The 20,186-nt window shown below is 36.8% G+C and overlaps 1 protein-coding gene across 3 annotated transcripts; it reads left to right on the top strand.

Moving 5' to 3' along the window:
• Window positions 1-4,767: 4,767 nt before the first annotated feature.
• On the top strand, window positions 4,768-20,138 carry LOC107222923 (probable cytochrome P450 6a13). Of its 3 annotated transcripts, none has more exons than XM_046745021.1 (7): window positions 4,770-4,923; window positions 8,210-8,338; window positions 11,314-12,321; window positions 12,594-12,815; window positions 13,897-14,148; window positions 14,577-14,711; window positions 19,939-20,138. In XM_046745021.1, exons 3-7 carry the CDS (start codon window positions 11,457-11,459, stop codon window positions 19,995-19,997), a joined length of 1,533 nt encoding a protein of 510 aa, XP_046600977.1. In that variant the 5' UTR covers window positions 4,770-4,923; window positions 8,210-8,338; window positions 11,314-11,456; the 3' UTR covers window positions 19,998-20,138. The 3 variants fall into 3 exon arrangements, with proteins under 3 accessions (XP_015517952.2, XP_046600977.1, XP_046600978.1); XM_046745022.1 differs by lacking the exon at window positions 4,770-4,923 and adding an exon at window positions 6,912-7,214; XM_015662466.2 differs by lacking the exon at window positions 8,210-8,338 and having other exon boundaries at window positions 4,768-4,923.
• Window positions 20,139-20,186: the final 48 nt, after the last annotated feature.

Here is a 20,186-nt window from a genome sequence, read left to right on the forward strand (position 1 = left end):
TTCGTTCGTAAATTCTACTTTTGTGTGTTTATGGAGATCCCACCTTGAAGAATAGGAATATTTGGTAAAATCTTCTCAGCTTTCCGAAAAGAATATTGCAAAAATGTTCCCAATTTGGGCGACGGTAGAAAAAAAAAAAAACAGCTTTTCAAACGTTAAGCCGAATTTTGAGTACTTTTCACAAACATAAACGAACAATAAATATTTATTCTGGAAACCTGAGCCTTTTTCGCACAGAAAACTTATTTTTTGAAAATTTTTTATAGTGGCAAAAGAGCACAGAAAAGAAAAATAATTAATAAAACAAAAAATATAAATCCATATGGAATGCTCTGTACAATAACTCCGAAAGTAAGAGGAAAAAAAATCTGAGAAAATTCGGGATACTCTTTTTCAATGAGGAATTTTGGTTAGAAAAATTGTGAAAAAATCTGAGGTAGTGAGGCCAGATCCGACTTCTAGAATCGATAGACTTGCTCGTATACATATTGTAGTTCAGTGCACTGATTCAGTGGTTCCAGCTCACTCACGAGGACCTTAAACGCGTTACTTACCGATAATTCGGTTGGTCTGTTTTACCGGTACGTGTGCACCTGCGTGATAGGCAACCCAACATACTGTAGTGCTTTCTCGGAAGCTTACCCTGCATATGCAGCACCGTCGATAAGTTCGGGATTGCCTTTTAAATTTTCAAACGGAACACAAATTTGGATATCTCGGCCAAAAGAAGACCCAAATGAATGTTCAAGGTCGCATTTGAAAGAAGAAAGCATCAGCTTCATTATTTCACCCTTGTAAATTCTTTACAATTTTTTTGTGTTAGGTTTTCATACTTCCATAAAGTCATGCGTAATTTTTGGAGATATAGTAATAGAAATTTCTTCTTACAAAGACTTTGAAGGGGCGAGATTCCCCTTTAATTTTTGTTCATTGAAAAAATGTTTGCAATTTTATCTCACAAAAAAAATTTATATCTTTCTGCAGTAGTTCGGTTTTTTTAAAATCCATCAAAACTCGGGAGAGAAAAAAGCTGCATTATTTTATTTTGGAGGTGTCGGAATTTTGTTTAAAAATTTCTTTGCAGCCATACAATTTCTTTTAAATTTGATTCGAAAAAAAATTCTGTCCGGTTCGAAATAAAGTAGTACAACTTTATTTCCTCCCAACTTTTGATTTTAAATTTCATCGTTCTCGAACTGAAGAAAATTTCTTTATGACCACAAAGAAGCTCGTAAACAAAATTATAAAAAAATTTTGACACGTTTGAAATGTAGTAATGCAACTTTTTTCCCTTCTTGACGTTTAATGTTAAATCCGAGGGGCTGCTCACTCGCTTATTCCGTGGTTCATCGATTTCCGAAAGGAATCGATTTCTCGTAATTTCAATTGCGATTTTCGTAACGCCTGAATCAATGAAATTACTCGCGATTTCATGCGATTTTTCCTGTCTTCTGACATTACGAATGATTCCTAAATTTCAAAAATCACCGATTTCTAGATTGAAAATGAGAAATTCATAAATATAAAATATCAATTTATTCATATATATAAAAAATTCACGATAAAAGTTTTATGCATAAACGTTGGACAAAGGCTTGTTTGCATGGAGAGGGGATTAGCGATTCCCAGCGATTCCGAAAATTTCGTGATTTCTTGGCGATTCCCTGCGATTTCCTGTATATTTGGAAAAATCATGAGAAAATGCGGAATCGCGCGACTCGCAGGATTTCCAGCAATTCCTAGCGATTGCCTATCTGATTTTTTGTAGAATGGTCCAATGATTTCCTAAGTGAGCAGCCCCTCGATTAAACCACATAGTCTACGAGTCACGACAGATTTTCTAAAAACTGAACTACTGTACACAAAGTTGATTAAATTTACAAGTAAGATAAAAAAAAAATGTCGAAAAAGGAAATTAAAGCTGACCCTTGTGGCTTTCAAAGTCTTTCTAAATAAATTTCTATAGCTATTCCCCAAGAAATTACGCACGACTTTCATAGAGTACGAAAATCACAAAAAAAAAATATGTTCAAAATCAGTGAGTGAGTGCTGAGAAAGTCGTGGACATTTTACAAAAAAATTAATGAAATTAGTTCTTTCTACTTTTAAATGCGACCCGGAACATCCACTTACCCCTTTTTTGGCGGAGATAACTAACTTTTTGTCTCTGTCGAAAATTCGAAATTGATTTACGGTCATATATATCTGTAACAAATTATTTACAGTAATTATAATATTATAATACATAATTACTGTAAATAATTTTTTAGTTTTTGGAGGAAATGTAAAAAAATGTTGACTTCTTCCTCTTTGCTGACCTTCAACACCGAGAAAATCTGCAGATAATTCAAGATAAGGTCGAAAAATTCTTCAACGTAGTTATTAATCTGCCTTGCTGTTTTCTAAAAAGTTGAATGTTATAAAAATTGTATCGAAATGGTACAACTGTTGAATAATAAATGTAATTTTTCTTTAAAAACTACAGAATAACTCATTCGATAATATTATGATTGATTTAGAACTTTTGTACCCTACGGTGATTAATAAAACCTACTCGATTTTGATAATTTACAATTTTTTTTCTCCTTCAGACCAAATTTTGACACATTTTTCAAATTTTCCAAAATTTTTAAATGGTACCGTCGATTTCCTCATAAAAACAAAAAAATTTGAAAAAATAAAAATACAAGTGTACCATTCTAGGGATAATTTCGAAAGTGAATCGTATCACTAATAGACAAGCTGAATTTCATCCCAATCCTGCAGTGATGACTCTTTATAATGATTTCCAGGTCATAATAGTGCGGTGAATAGATGATAGGGTTACAAAGTCATCGCATGCACGTTCAATAAAACGGTGTTAGACATCGTGTACATGATGTGGCTCTTGAAGGGAGCTTTATACCGTTACACTGCAGCTTATATATAAAACACGAACTGCACAGTGTCCCTCAGTTAGAATATAACGATATATTGATTCGAATTAGCTCGATTCTCACGCGAGTAAGTTTTCGCCTTGCGTTTGCGTGAGTGAAGTGAAACTGTCACGCGGTTTAACGTTCAAATAAAGCACAAAATTTTGTTCCAGTAAAAGTGAAGATACTTGTATGTACTTACGAGGTATCAAATCACGATCTTGATCTTCGGCAAGTGATGCCGATGAACGAGTAATACAGGACGGAAAGTTTGCCTATCGGAGATTCTTGAATCGCGTTTGGTTTAAAGCGACCACGGAAGCAAGTTTAACGTTAGTATTTGAACGAGTACTTAAGTTGAACGCGACCGGCATATGTTGGCAAGCCTGAGAGCGAATCCGTCGGCTTGATTGAACGTCGCACGATGAACCCGAAGAACAACGTCGATGTTAGAATAAAAAACAAGGACAGAGTTTTGTGTAGAAATAAAATCTGGTTATCGAATCCACCGTTGACGGGTTTGACGTGACGGTTGACGTACACTGCGCGAGGTTACGTCGACGATTGACGTTGTTCTTGACACCGTCAGGTAAACCTTCGCAACTGGCCATATGTTCCCGCGTTGGAAACAGCTGCCATGACTACCTTGTCTCAAACAAAAGCTGGCGACGTCGCGAATTGTTCCAAACCTTAAGGTCGTGTAGAACTCCCACCCTTACCGACCGAGAAAACTGACACTATTTCTTCCTATATTAAATAAACAAAACGAACGGACAGGGTTCAAATTACGACAGTGTATCGCTCCACTCTGAAAAGTTTTTGGAAATTCCGGAGTTTTTCTTGTGAATCTAATCAAGTTTTGCGTGTATAAATTTTAAACGAAATAATTGACAGTATCAGATTTCAGTTAAGCCCAAAGAATTAATTAGTAGCCAAATTTTTAATTTCAGATAACTACACTGAAAATGTACTAACTGTCGAACAGTTTTCCGAATTCGAAAAATAAATGCTCGTGTAAATTTATTTAAAATTGTATCGTGAGTACGAATTCTGAAAGTATAATCTTATCGATTAGTTTCCAGTGACCGTAGTATCTGTCATGCCTGCGTGGACCGAACATTATATTATCAATCAAATAAAGTCATGGTTTCCCATAAAGTAGTTTGGCGCGGTAGGTAGGATGTCCGACTGGTAAACCAAACGTTGCCAGCGAACACGGAATAGTAAACTTGTGTGGAAATTGCCATTCGGATTTTCATGGTAGATTAGGAGAAACTGCTTTTTCTCGTGGAACAGTACGAATTTCGACCGATTGTTTACATTTGCTATTTTTGCGATGAACAAACAAATAAAAAAATTTTTATTTTTTTTTCTACGCTCAGAAACATTTTAGGGACCACGTGGAACCGAAAAAACTCAGCAGTTGTTAGCAAAAAAGTATAGTTCAATAAATAAAAAACTGCAAAAAAAAAGTTGGGAAGCTCAACGTCTCACAATCAGCGTGAATTAAGGGGCTGGTAGAAAGATAAAGTTGATTTTCGTTTACGTATTGTAGCTTCATTTATATAAAATATGCGTTCATGGAAAATTAGAAATAATCTAACGAAGGTAATTTCACTCGATAAAGTAGAAATGGCTACATCACCTGATAACGTAATGTTGGCTAGCAAACTCGCTGTAATTTGCTCAGAGTCAATGACACGTACTTGGCATCAACTATTTGCTGAAACTTCCATCATGGGTGAACGTATACTATTGTAACTTTTCTTAGATAACTGCAATTCTTACTTCTCATTTACATGAGTTATCTCTTCGATCTCTGTTGGCGCTTAGAGCGGTCTATATCAAACGAGTTCAGTGCAGTGCGATCATCGATGCCTCTAATATCCACTGTATCTAGTGTGTTGACCGGTTCTTTGTGACAAAATCAAATCGAAAGCTCTTGCTGAATCTAGAGAAATTGAGATCGTCTTCTTCTCGTTGTCTTCGCTTTTTGTATTTTCTCAAGGTAATCAATTTGTCGATGACAAGTATTTCCTTACTAAAACCGTCCATCGTTGGCTGTAAACGCGTATGTATCAGCTCATTTTTAAATATTTGAAATCTTTTCCTCATATCTTTCTAAAATATTTGCTAGATGTTTGCATAAGTTGTTTGTTTGGTACTTTTTAATGCGTACCGTTATAGTGTGTCTGTATAAATTCTTATACTTGCGATGATTGTCAGATTTCACATTTCAGGCTTTTTCTTTAAATTTAGTTTCACTTAGGCAGTTAAAAGAGCCCGATTCACTTTGCATCGAATCGAACTTATTTATTGTTATATTTCCACGTAATCCACGTTAAACTATCATCATTTGACGTTTTCGAATCTTGATGATACCTCAAGATAATTGAATATTCCTAGGTACATCATATCCTTTTATTTGTATCTAAAAATTCGTACATTTACGACAAATTTTTGTCAATCGTTATTTATGGTACACGATGTCGGTACATGGGTTGAAAAAAAACGCAATATAAATAGATATCTTAAATACTGTTTAAGTTTTTGTTCAAATAACGTGAATTTATTAAATTCGATTCCCTTTCCCTGTCACGAGTATTTGCCTAGAAGAATTTGAGCGGGAACTACCCTATTCGATTAATTTAAATTATTAAGCGGGAAAATTTGAACAACTACTCGGTAACTCGTTATGTGTTGTTTGACATTGCGTAGTGTCGGTACGTGTGATTTTTATATTCTAAGATTCACCATGCGGCGTAGCTCTATGTTATCTTACATGTCGTGGTAAGATATTATAGTACTGCAGCTTGATTATTAGTTATTATTGCATTGTAAACATCGTCTTATCGGGACGTACCTTGATCCGTTGTTGTAAACATCTTCATCTGTAGTACACTCTCTTCTCTCTTCGTCTCTTCATACACAATTTGGGTTAATGATGAGAAAATCGAATCGTCACCGTTACTGACTTCATGACTTATTAGTCCATTAAATTGCACTATCACCTAGGCAGCACAAAACTTGAGGTCGCCTAAAAGACGTTTAACAGGTTACACAGGTTTTGGAAGGTGAAAAAAGCATTCTCTTTTAATTTTTAAAAGATCTAATCAAAAAATTATATTATTCAAACCTTGAGGTTATAAAAGAACAATACTTGAACAATGTTTTATAAAATTTTCATACAATATTTTTGATAATTCGACTGTTGAGTACTGGTTTACGGAGATCGCTTAGAAAGAAGTATCCTCGCAAAGTGGTCAGGATAGCTCATGATAGCATTATCAGATATCAAAAAACCGAATATTTTCTGTTAGCAGGTGAGTACAGCTCGTGATTGGACGAAGGATTTTTTCACCAACAATGTTGCACAATTCCAGGACTAGTCTTCTTTTGTAATCTTTTTTGGCGGCAAAGAATGTCAAAATTAATATTATGACCAACGTCTAATCTATGTTTTGTCATGGATATCTCACTCTAACGTTAGCCATGTAACCCTTATTTAATAACAAAAACATTTGCAGTTTTCTGAGGAGCGCCCCCCTCAAAGCCGAAACGTCAAATCTTGACTTTCCATTCATGTGACTTTCATACTGAGAATTTTCACACACTCTCAGGAAAATGTTCAGTTTTTACTTCCAAAATTTTTTATCTGTGAATAAATTACAAAGTTGATATCCAATTCACCAAAGGTTTTGTCGGAGAAACCGAAAAATTCATCTAAACATTTTGCACACGAATATTTATATATATACATATGTAAAGTACCATTTCATTGAATTTACTCAATCAAAATCAAGATTTTGTATTTACCGCTATATTTTGTTCGATTAAATTTTTTTGAAATTGTGAAACAGTTGTTTGATTATATTTCGCATTTGCGATAATACATTGTTTTCTTACGTGAAAGATTTCAACAAAATTCATATACAAGTTGATTTTTTAAACAGGTCAAACATTTTCTCGAAGTGAACAAGCAGAATGTTAATTATATCTTAATAATAATGATCCCGTATTATTCGTGGAAAACTTCTATTCGGAGAGCTGTGTCACTATTATTTTCATAATGACATTAACTCCCGGATAAACAACTTTAAGGCCACAGGCTCATTTGTGCGCTACTAACGTAGCTTGATGCGGAAATGCATAGTGGGGATAGAATACTCCATTAGCAGCTTCAATCATTTTAAGAACTCAGTCGAAAAAAAAAAACACGTGATAAATTATATGTACTCCACATTTTAACTCCAATTCATTTGGCTCCTATCTGCAAAAAGTGAACGACTCAATACACAGGTATGAATTTTTAATTATGTGTAACAATTTAAGATTACGTAGAATCCTCTTCATTGATATATCTTGCCGAGAAATAAGTGTTGTCACTTTCATCTTGGCTATATTATATAGGGGGACCATAGTATTTGAATTTCATGTTATAATTATACGACGTATCACTCCTGATTTAGGTCAAAGAACGTTGACTTCTTATCTGTAAAAAGAGTATCCGTTGACCTATAACGACGCATTGGAAAGAGTTGTGTACCAAGTAAATGAAAAATGTTTGATCGATCTGAAGCCTCGTTCCTAGACAATTTTTTGTCTCATCTTAGTGTTACGTATTGTTGCGTGTCATGTTCCATGCAACGTACGTAATAGATGAATAGTATTTTTGTTACTTCCTCAATATTATATTAGTTCATACATGCATGTATCAACACAGCACAATTACCATTAGGGACAGTAAAGAAAGTGCTGGCATTTGCCCGAAGAGTTAAGAATTGAGTTTATTTCATCTATGGTATACTACTGTTTGAGTTTTTGCGTTTTGCGCGTGTATTTTGCATTTTCTGATTTTGTTTCCGTGTTCTTCCATCATAGTTTTACATTCTTCTTTTGTTGTATTGCCCCTCCTAGATGTGGTTTATCCTGTCCACGTGAACATTTTCGCGCTTGTCGATGATGACTTTTCGTTTCTGCACTGCTTGTTCGCCTCATTTTATTCTATTGTCAGTTCTTCGAATTGTGGTTTGGTTAGTAGCAGTCGGTAGTTTTCATTTCATTTTCCAACCCATTGAATTAATTCTCTGCACTTTAGAGCTGCGTATTTGGAAACCAAATATGCGCTCGTGAAGTTGGAAATTTTCAATCTTTTTTACAACAGTTGTACGTTGACTTTTGCAGTGTTCCTCTATTGCTTCCCCGCTCATACCTTACCCAGTAAATTTTAATTCCCCAACATTGGTGCAAGTAATTCATTTCTAATCAGCTGTGACGATTTATATTTAAAATAGGTTAAGAGACAGAGAGGGAGAGAGCGACGAGCTTAGGTCAAGAAGAACGAAGGCTCATTGTCAGTAGATCCACGTACCTCAATATGATAAGACGTGTTTGAAGTGAGTTGACGCGTGAATCTTGATCAGGTAAATATTTTAAACGGAACATAGTACAGAGAGAAAAAGACTTCACTAGCAAACCTTTATCCATTTTTAAACATCTTCACCATCATGCATATACTCATATATACATATTTCAAGTTAACATAGCTTGAAATTCAGATGACATATGAAAAAAATTCTTACACAAGAGTTTCGCATCTTTGTATGAAATTTTTAAACATAATTTTGTGCGATTTTTCTTGCCCCGTTAAAGTATAGTTTTGAAAAAAAAATCTTCGAAAATCTTCTGTAACAAAATAGTGCCGTAATCGAATTTGCTGAAATTTTTACACAGCATGTCTTTTGTAACACCAAAGATTCTCTATAAGTTTCGTAGTGAGCGGAAAAGTAGTTCAAAAGTTACAAGTAATAGTTTACATGAAACTGTGAAATTTCTTATCCATAAGTATTGTAATGTGGCGGTATGAATAGTGAAAGTTATACAGTCGGTATTGCGATACCTCGGATAAATATGCTTAAAAAATATTGTTCGGCGCTACGGAATTCACATATCATGTCAGGAATCTCTCTATCTAATAAAAAAGTTCTGAACAAATGAAAAAGAAGTAGCAACAGGTGAAAAAGATTATAATAACAATAGTATACGCATCAAGTTGGCGGTGGAGTGAGATGCCGAAAACGAAACAAAAAGCTTCCAGCAAACAAAACTTCCTTTCACAGCTGTCATCGGCTGTTTATGACAGTCTTTGACAAATATCTTTATAGGTATCTGTTTCTGACACACAAAAAATAAACATCTAATAAAAAAGTTCTGAACAATTGAAAAAGAAGTAGCAACAGGTGAAAAAGATTATAATAACAATAGTATACGCATGAAGTTGGCGGTGGAGTGAGATGCCGAAAACGAAACAAAAAGCATCCAGCAAACAAAACTTCCTTTCACAGCTGTCATCGGCTGTTTATGACAGTCTTTGACAAATATCTTTATAGGTATCTGTTTCTGACACATAAAAAATAAACATGCAAACGAGAATTATCAAGATGATTCCCGACAGGAATTGTCTTTTTCGCGCGCTGGCGTATTGTGTATACGGCACTCTAAATCGACGCGCAGAGGTGAGACTGAGTATCGTTTCAAATATATCATACTGGCAAACATGTCAGCAGAAGTAATGAAACAGAACTCGAGGAGAGTTATATCAGAGAAAAAATAGGTTTTTTCGGATCCTGTAAATCCTTGATCCGGTTAACCACTAAGTAAGGGCCTTCCCAGTTTCTTTGTAGTTTCGGACATCGTCTTTCTGTCTTCGAGGTTGAAAGAGCCAGACAGAATCTCCGGGATTGAATTTTATATGCCTGGCTCGAATATCATAACGAGTTTTTAATTTGCCTGAAGCCATAGAAATTCTACTTATAGCAAAGCTATGAATTTCTTCTACTATCGGGAAAATAATAACTATAGCAAAATAAGTCGCCTAATGCAATTGGGGATGCATGGCATCGGGGGTTTTGTACATGTGAGTGAATTCGTTTACGAAAACAATCTGAGCAGACCTGCATAGGGAGCCAATAGCAATGTCGGGTTGATCGGAAACAACCGATCAACAGTTGCAGACCTGTCATCAAATCAGCATAAATAAATTCACTTGTCTAACAGACTGTATAGGGAAATAGTGAGACGCGTAGCGCCGAGGTGGGGTTGGCGCGCGAAGCGCGCAGGGGCGAAGCCCCTAGTTGTAATAAATGATAGACTGAAGTATATACTCCTGAAGACAAAGTCGTCAACCGAGAGTATAAACAACACGCGTAACAATTGACGATCGCGCTCAAGTGCGCAGCAGCGCCACGCACAGGGTAAGCAAATAGTTTGCCGCGCCGCGAAGTTTGAACCAAATTCTCGTTACTGTGTGAATATTTCTTGATACATCTTCTGAACCATTGCATCGCACGCTATGAAATTTTCAGAGAACCTTTTGCATTGAAGAAGGCACGCTGTGTATAAATTGTAGCCCGTTCGATTAGGGCACTTTTCAGTTACGAATAATTTGCGCGCACTTTGTATCAAAACTACACTGAAACGGAGTATGAAAAATCCGAAGAAAATACTCTTGAGAAGTTCACAAGAAAACCTAAGATTTTTGTAAAGGAACTTTTTCCATATGTCGTCCAGGTTGTAAACTACGTAGGCGCAAAAAATCAGAATATTGTTGACATTAATTCATTTGATGACTTGTCGTGAAAAAATCATGTGTCGAAAAGATCTGAAAAAATTCAAAGTTCATCCTTTCAATATGTACTTTGACTATGTGAAAGGGCAATCGGACTAAAATGGATCAGGGAAACTGACCGTTCGATTTCACGTGAATACCACACATAAGTATGTACATACATATATATATGTAGCTATACAGATCACCAAAGTCTTAGCTCGTATTAATTTTATTTCACTGACAACTTTCTCCTCTCACAATCTACGCAAACGGTCAGATCCTTCAATTTTCTAAGATAAACCATCGACTTTGTCATTTATCATTTTGAATCATATTCTCGCTCATCGTTTTATATTTTTATTTATACCGGTATGTGTACTTCATTATTTATTTATGTGTGTGGTTAAACTAACAGGCTAGGTTTTTTGGTCGTGCGACGCGTAAAGTACCTTTTATACTGTAAAAGAAAAGAACGAATTTAATTGACAGTGGATAAATAAAATAATAAAAAACAGAAGATCCAAAATTATATAAAATACTCCATTTCTTTTGGTGTTTGATTTCCTGTCTTTCTGTGTTTATTTGATTTCGTTTCGTAGATTTTAGCACAACCTTAAATCGTTACAAAGCTATCCCTTTTGGAATTAGCCACATGAAGACGGTGTCGACGTGTGACGCTACATTCATTTCTCATTATTCATATTACATACGAGTAATTTCGATTGCCGTTTGCAGCATGAATCCAATTTGAATTTGCAATGAAAATTAAAAAGTCTTTAATTATTTCAGTCCTGAAGAAGTAACACAAGCAACAAATCGAACGGCACGACAAACCTTGCTCGAATTCGATTTTGGCATCTCGTGTATTGAAAGGAGTGAAATCGCTCACAAAGCATTTGGACCGATTGCCGTCTCTAAAGCGGCTTGAAAATATGTGGCAATTCACCTTTCTTGAAATCGTCATAAGCTGTGTGACCATTCTGACAGTTTTATACTACTACAGTATCACGAAACACTCCTATTGGACGGGGAAGAATGTGGAAGGCCCAAAGCCACTGCCGATATACGGTAATTTCTTGGACGTTGCCCTTATGAAGACATCGCTTGCCGAAAAGCTTCGCGATTTCTACCAAGTCTGGAAGCACAAACCGTTCATCGGATTGTTCCACGGAACAGTCCCGGTTGTGATGATTAGTGATCTCACGCTGTTGAAGCACGTCTTCGTAAAGGATTTCACAACGTTCACCGACCGAGGACTTCTCGTTAACGAGGATGTTGACCCCTTGTCCAACAACTTGTTCAGTACCGGGGGTCATCGGTGGCGAAGGCTCAGAAGCAAGCTGTCGCCAGTCTTCACATCCGGGAAACTCAAGCAGATGTACCATCTTCTGTCCGAATGCGCGGATCACTTTGAAAAGTACGTCATTGACCTTGCCGCCAAGGGCGATCCAATCGAGTGTAAAGAGATCACAGCCAAGTTCACCACCGACGTTATCGGTTCCTGCGCCTTCGGACTCAACATGAACGCTCTAACCAGCGAGAATAGCGAGTTTAGAAAGATGGGGAAGAAGGTTTTTGATCCGTCGGTCAGAGACAGCGTAGTAAGAACAATGAGGGACAGTCTGCCAGTCCTATTCAAATTCTTAAAGATAAGAGTCTTTTCTCGCGAGATGACCAAATTCTTCGTCAACAGTACAGCAGAGACCATTGCGTACAGAATCAAACACAATATTGTTCGGCCCGACTTTATCCACTTGTTGATGGAACTTCGGAAAGATTCGGATCCAACTGACTTTGGTACGTTATGGACTTACTTGGACCTGTCAGTTCATTATACTGATGCTTTTATTGTCTTTTGGGAGGACATTGAGCAAAGCATCTGAACGATCCTACCCTAATCTAACTTCATTCGTACTTATAAGTAACTGACCCGTAGCTATCTATAATTAAAAATGGGATAGCTACGATTCCGTATGACAGACTTCTTCAACTTATGCAATTGTATTGTTCCAACGAACAAATCTGAGAGTACATCATTTTCACGTGTGAAAAAATCTTTTGATGTTCAGAATGGACGGACGAACTGGTGGCTGCTCAAGTTTTCATCTTCTTCTTGGCTGGATTCGAGACTTCGGCCACAACAATATCTTTCGCTCTTTACGAACTAGCGCAGAATGAAAGTATTCAAGAAAAACTGCGTGATGAAATCCAAAGTGCTCTGAAAACTCACAACGGGAGTCTACCCTTCGAAGTGATCAAGGAGCTGAAGTATTTGGACAAAGTCTTTCAAGGTACAACTACCGTATATTATAATTGTGGTAACTTGTAGGCTAATCATATCTTTTTCCTTGTTGTCTGTTACCTATAATTCCTACATAGATACACCTCGAGGAATAAACATTCGCGCGTTTTGTATAAACGGAAGTTTCTTATTCCATTTACACCTGAAAAACTTGTTATGCACTAATAACTATGGAAAAAAAAGTCCTCTTCTCAAAAGAATATCTCTCAAATCTAATTTTGAATAGTTACTCTTGGAATTATAACTTCTCGTATTGAGATAACATGGGGAACCTGTCATTACTCTTTTAATTGTTACCACTGTCACCCCAAATCCGTAGCTCAAACGCTTCAGAAGTTATAAGCCTTGGCTCCAAAGGCAATTCCGTTTAAAAATTTATACCGAAACGTCTTTAGTTGATGAATTATTGATCTTACAGTAAAAATTCACGTGACAAACGTGTATTTAGAATATAACTCCCTTCAGGCTCAAGTCCATAATATAAAATGTGCCTGACTGGTACCTTAAAAAAAAAAGATATATTCCCTGTGTTATTTAAATGAGAAAACTTTGAATTCCGCGGAAGATCTCTCAAAATTGAATTTCAGAGACGTCCTCCCATTAGGATTCTTCGTTGCTATGTACACTTGGGGACAATGAACCTGAGACCGTTAATTTTTGACACTAGACAGTTATGTTGGTAACACAGAGAAGCCTACAGCGCCATAGCCGGCCAAGCGCGAAACTAACTCAATCTCAATAAACATAACATAACCCATTACTGTCGAATCTAACATTAGAATTGACGTGTCAATTCAACGAGTTATTATCCCCCGCGGTATTCTATGGTTAGATTCGACGGTAATGGATTATGCTATGTTTATTGAGATTGCGTTAGTTTCGCGCTCGGCCGATTGTGGCGCTGTAGGTTTCCCTGTGTTGCCAACATAACTGTCCAGTGTCAAAAATTAGCTGTCTCAGATTCATTGTCTCCAAAAGTACAATAAATTTTTCAGATAGGACCAAAAATACTTGTGCTACCACAAGAGCAATCTAACAAACATCGATAATCATTATTTTCGTGATTCTAGAAACATTGAGAAAACATCCGCCCCTTTCGTTTCTATCGCGAAGATCCGTCAAAGATTACACGATACCTGACACAACGGTCCATATTCCGAGTGGTACAAAAATCTTTATACCGATTTTGGGTCTTCACCACGATCCGCAGTATTATCCAGACCCTGAAGTGTTTGATCCCGAACGATTTGCGGCTGAAGCGGTTCAAAAAAGGCCTCAGATGGCGTACTTGCCATTTGGAGAAGGGCCGCGAATCTGCATTGGTAAGACAAGCGATATCCGTTAGAAAATCGATCATTAATTAATGTCGAATTAATCAGTCGCATCTCGGTAAAAGTGCGATTTTCCTTCGTACTGAGGTTTTTGAAATTCAGGACAAGTTTTTCAATAAATGAAGAATTGCTTCTGTTGACTTACCAGAGGATTTTGCAACGAATCATTAAAGCCACGACCAAAAATTCTGAGCCAAATATGAAGCTACAGATACATCTAAGTATGTAACAGTTGTACCTGAAATTTAGCCTAGCCATTGTGAGAACTCTGTTTTCATGGTTAGTAGTGGTAGCTTTGTCGTTACGGGAAACTTTCTATTTATTTTCAGGCACCTCGAGCGTCATTATATAATCGTCAATTATTCGCAGTTGTTTAAACATCAGAGATTTACAAAGCGATGATATTTATATATTTTCAGGCGCCCGATTTGCGGTTTACCAGACGAAGATGGGTATCATTCAAATACTAAAAAACTTCAAAGTGTCACTATGTTCGAAGTCGAAAGTTCCGTATGATATTGATCCGACAACTTTTGTGCTGTCCGCTCGTGATGGTATTTATTTAAACTTTACGAACCTTTCATGAAGTATTTTTACTTGAATATCACTAACAATAAGTCACATGATACTTAATGAATAATAGAGTAACGAGTAAACAATAATATCAGAGAAAATAAAACTGGACTCGCACAAAGTTCTAGTCTTTATGAATCGTTTCCCGTCGAAACCGAATTTCTTAAACGTCGAGGAATAATTTGGTCCAGCCAATCCAAAAACTATGTAAGTCATTGCAAAAGGCATTTCGAAAGTGGTAGTATTTTAATCGACTCTGGAGGTAACTATATGTAAAATATCTTTCGAGCAATCTCCGAGGATCTCTGCATGGTGACCAAAATAAACCCAAAAACTTCAGGATCGAATAAAAGGTATCAAAGTTGAATCATATTAAACGTTGTAGGTACAAAACTTTCATGAAATTGCTGATGCCTTAGCTTGTGTTAATCAAATTTGGTCACATTTATTAAATACCGAATACCGCGGGAATGATGACTTGTTGTATTAATTGACACCGTGATTGACACGTATTCTAAGGTTAGATTCGACGGTCATGTGTTGTGTTATGTTTATTGAGATTGAGTTTGTTTCGCGTTCGGCCGACTGTGGCGCTGTAGGTTTCCTGTGCTGCCAACTTAACTGTCTAGTGTGAAAAATTAGCTGTCTCAGATTCATTGTCCACAAGTGTACATTATAGCCCGTGCACGTTCATCTGACTCTCGCTACAATACTCTCGTATAATGTACTATTAAAATCACCGAAACATAACATACCTATTTTAATTATTTTTTCCTATTATCGTGCGCAAAGTTCGATTTTGCGCATGCATTTGCGTTCGCAAAGTACCACTTTCCCACACGTTGACAAGGGCGTGCGGGAATGCAACTGAGCGAACGGGGATGTAGCTGAGCGTGCGGGAATGTGGTGAGCGTGCGGGAATGTATAAGAGTTGTAACGTGGCATTTTTACTGCGCGTTCCACACGGCTCTCCGAACCCTAGACGGAACCTAAAATTAGGGAGCCCGCGGATTAGACCGCGGCTCATTTCGAAAAAGAGCGCCAGGACAACGGTCACGCATCCGAGACTCTGAGAGGGGACCCTTGTCGGTCTAGCGAATACGACTTTTCAGGATTTTTGTTTATTTTTTTTTTGGGTGGCGAGTAAATGCGGCCTCAGACAGGGGATCGGCAGCAAATTCGAACGACGTTACCGGATGGCAATCGCGGCGGATCGCGACGAAAAGAGGGCCTCTTTCTTTCCGTCTGAACGACTTTCGCAGTATTATTATTATTTTTATTTTTTTTTGTATTATCGCTGGCTAGAAATATATTATTGGAATTTTATAGTGATTTGGCCAAACCACGCGTTGGCGTACGTGTGTTGTATCTCTCTCTACCCAAAAATTACCCCTCCCCTCTCCGCGGTACTGAGCTATCGAGTATATGGTCGCGGTATTTCGCATTACCGATGTTGAGGCGTGTTAATCACGCCAGGCGCCCAACAAATTTCGCGATATTGTTTTAGGTCCAGGGTACATCGTGGACGCCGATTTATTGTGCGCGCGGTAAGTTCTCGGTCATTTTCTCCGAGTGACCGAAGAGCGGGAAAAATCCACGTCACAGAGTATACTTCAATAACGGTAGTACGTATAGATAACAGGACAAAAATTGACTTCACGGATAATGTTGCGTTGGAAACAGGATTGAATGATTTGAAAGTCATCGGATTGAAAATCAGTTACTGAAAAACAATCGCTGATTTTTCAGTATTGCTATTTATGTAATTCTGAATATTTCAAAATTTGCCCTGTGAGAAAGTGATTTTTCCCATCTTTTCTAGGGCTTTGAAAAATTACGAATTGACAATAATCAATATTTAGCATTTCAACAGTTGAGCCGAAAAATATGCTTTCATAAGTGCATTAATATTATACAGAAAGTGAAATAAATATTTCAGCTGTTCTTCGTCACGTTTCTAAAAAAATGTATTACTGAAAGACAATTTTAGCAGCTTATCAAAATTTCAAATAAATCCACAAGTCTTCTATAGTATCTATACGTAAATCTATAAGTCGTCTAGTTAATTTGCAACGAACCTCACGATAGATCCATTTTCATTATTCATTTTTATATTTATTCAAGAACTTGCGTAAGTTTTCTTAATTAAAACCCGATTGCCGCTTCCAAATTCTAAGAAAAACTCATAAAATACGTTGATCTTTCTACATATCTTCAACGTGCTTCTAAGCATAGAGAAAAGAGTTTCATAATTTATTGGATGTTTTCAAAACTTGAGATATCCAAATTTTCATCTCATCATTTTAAAAGTGCTCAACAAACCAAACAAAAATTCTTCACATGAACATTCTTGAAATGATTGGAACTAAAAACGGAGTCTTTCAAAATTTTTCCAAAATATCTGCAGCTCAAAGTTGTGTTATTTCGGCGTACATATTTCTTGTACGGGACTTTCTCAACTTGTCAATATCACGATGACGATGGTATGTTCCCAACGTTTTGCACGTGATAGTTGTTGGTCATAAAGAACCTCTTTTACCGGCGAGGTCAGTTGCTCGGTTGATAATTGGTGAAACTGGTAAAGTCCCCAAACCCGGCCTAAACCGGCAAACTGTTACGAAAAATAATCCAGGGTTGTCAGTCTTTATGTATGATCAGTCGACGCCCACGTATACAAAGTTTCAAGTGAATCGCATTCAAGGAAAAATACATGCATGAAAGGACTAGAGAGAATTCGGAAAATCTGTGAAAATGCTAAATTTAGTCGGTCAAGTAGAAATCCTACATCAGCTTAAACAGTCTGCACTACTGTCGTTGGCTGGAGCCACCGGCTGAAAGATTCAAGGGTATCACCGGCATGCGTGTGAAACGGTGGCTTCATCGCTTTCGATACATGACTCGGCACATAGCTAGGATCGCCTGGTTACATTTCAGCCGGTTATAGAAGGTTCAGTTGTAAACACGACTGAGATCGGCGCGTATCGGCGTGACAGCAAAATGGCACCGAGCATAGATGCGGAGACGTTTAAAATTTTTGGTTTTTGGGGCAGTATATTAGTCCTAAAAATCCTGGCTATGGCGGTGCTTACGGGCCGTCAGCGGATGCGGAAAAAGGTGAGTTCGAATTTTGTCCGAGCTACTTGTTGCGTGGAGCTCTATTCCGTGAGCATAATAATTACACGCAGGGATAGAAAATTATAAAATCAAAGATACATGTCAGATGAACTTGAGATCTTGGAACCTTAGGATTACCTGAAATTTAATAAACCTTTAATAAATTCAACTTTTTCAATTATTCTAAAGGTGCTAAATAGCAATTTTTATTTCAAAGTTTCGACAGAGTAACGTTACTAACTTCAGCCTCGTTTCTTGCCTTACGCCTTACTTTGGCACCCCAGCTAGAACCTTCTCAATTATCTATTTAATGACGTTCTGGCGCATCGCCTACGGAATTGTGGAATAATTAATCATTCCAGACGGTGACGATGTCGGAGCTTATATAATGTGATATAATTTCCCGATAAGACGATAAACCTTATATTTTTCAGCTATTAGCGATCTAATTTTTTTTTCATGACTGATTATTTCACAAATTATGTAACTATCGGAGCTATTAAGGAGGTTCGACCGCAAGTTATGAGTCAAAATAATGTTTAAATTTTTTTTTTAACTTTCAGCTATCCTAATATTTGTTAAAATTCATTAATTTAATTTAAAATTATTGAAAAAATTTAATAATTAATAATTTTTATCTATATAATAAAATAAAGTAATAAAATGACTCGTATTTATTACTCGCCGGATTGAATAAGCAGATTTGGCAACGGCGCGTTTGATTACATCCGTTACGGAGACGTGCATGAGTGTGTAAGTGAGACATTTGAATAAAAAAAATGCATTGTCGTTACCAGGGAAAATTTAGTAAAAACATTGTCATTTTCTGTATTTTCTATCTCTGTAACTATGTTTCTATCCTCTTATTTTTTCTCAGCCGTTGACGCAGCGTTGCCAAATCTTTATTCCAGTAAATAGCCGTCGATAAAAGAGTTGAAAAAATAAAATTCAACTTTAAATATTTTCAAAATTGTATCGGTAATGTAATACTTTTATATTTTTTTTATATTTTACAATAGTTCAAGTTTCTTGTGTATAGTTTTTTATTCGTTAAAGTTGGGAGGTTCATATTGATTCATATTTTTTACGTAAGATCCGGTCGAACCTCCTTAACAAACGGTTGGCAATTATATCATCCTAGTTTACCTTGAAATAAAACCTGTCTGTGTTTTTTACTTTGATCTCACGTTTACAAGACTTTTATAACGACCATCCATGAATATCAGAAGATTGTACAATATTGTTTTTCATAATACTCTATACTTCCGAATATTGTCGGCTAAATACGATTCTTCTTCAAGTCCGGAATTCTGGATAGTATAACGCTTTTTTTTAACTCTAAATGCCTCGAAATGAAATGAGTATTAATGTTTTTACCAAATTGAAATATACGTTGTTATACGACCTTATAATCACCATCCGACAAAGCTTCGGTTGCACATAAAACTGTGCGTTACCGCATGACACGGAATACTAGCGTTCAATTGCGCCTCGTAGGCAATTAATCCTTTGAATTAAATATACATTTTTCTCGCAGTCAAATTCCTTGAAACTGGGTATATAAGTGTTGTCGAGGTCACTGATTTTAAAAATGGGGTTAGATCTGAGAAATTTTCCAAATTCAAAATGGCGGATCTAATACGAACGAATAGGGTCAATTTTAATATTATCAGTCCACCGTATTAGATCCGCTATTTTGAATTTTTGTCGTCGGATTCGTTTTCAGCGACCCCAAAAACTCAAGATTACCGAGTTCCACCTTTTTAGTCCCCATAACCTTCCGACAATTACATTTATTCTGTGAAAACAGGCATTTTAAACACTTTCTTTATTTATAGAGTTCACCATATTCGCGGAATCATCATAATCCCTCTTAAAACATCAAAATTAACATATTAGAAGTTAAATTATGCAAGAATAGAAAAACCAAAAGTGAGAGCGATATCTCAGAAACTGAATATAAATTTTGAATAACCGAATCAATAAAGGTGTCTCATATATGAGACTCTGTGCCCCAAAGGGTCAAAGTTACACCTTTAATTAACATGAGAATCGCACACTTCGTCATGATTCCGTGATCAATTGTGTTTGCAGGTTTTCGCGAATCCGGAAGACGCCGCGAGGGACAAGAAGGCAAAAATCGCATTCGATGATCCAGACGTGGAACGAGTTCGTCGGGCCCACTTGAATGACCTTGAGAACGTTGTGCCATGGTTCATATCCACTTGGATCTGGCTAGGAACGGGTCCATCGACGTGGCTGGCCGGCTTGTTGATCCGAGTTTTCGTCCTGTCCAGGATTCTTCATACCGTCGTATATGCAGTTGTACCTCTCCCCCAGCC

The sequence above is a fragment of the Neodiprion lecontei genome, chromosome 7 (assembly GCF_021901455.1).
Source record: "Neodiprion lecontei isolate iyNeoLeco1 chromosome 7, iyNeoLeco1.1, whole genome shotgun sequence".
NCBI lineage: Eukaryota > Metazoa > Arthropoda > Insecta > Hymenoptera > Diprionidae > Neodiprion > Neodiprion lecontei.

Coding starts and splice junctions, on each gene's coding strand:
- LOC107222923 (XM_015662466.2), top strand. CDS start 11,457: ATGTGGCAATTCACCTTTCTTGAAATCGTCATAAGCTGTGTGACCATT. Junction 12,322..12,593: donor TTCGGATCCAACTGACTTTG/GTACGTTATGGA, acceptor TTTGATGTTCAG/AATGGACGGACGAACTGGTG. Junction 14,712..19,938: donor TGTGCTGTCCGCTCGTGATG/GTATTTATTTAA, acceptor TTGTGTTTGCAG/GTTTTCGCGAATCCGGAAGA.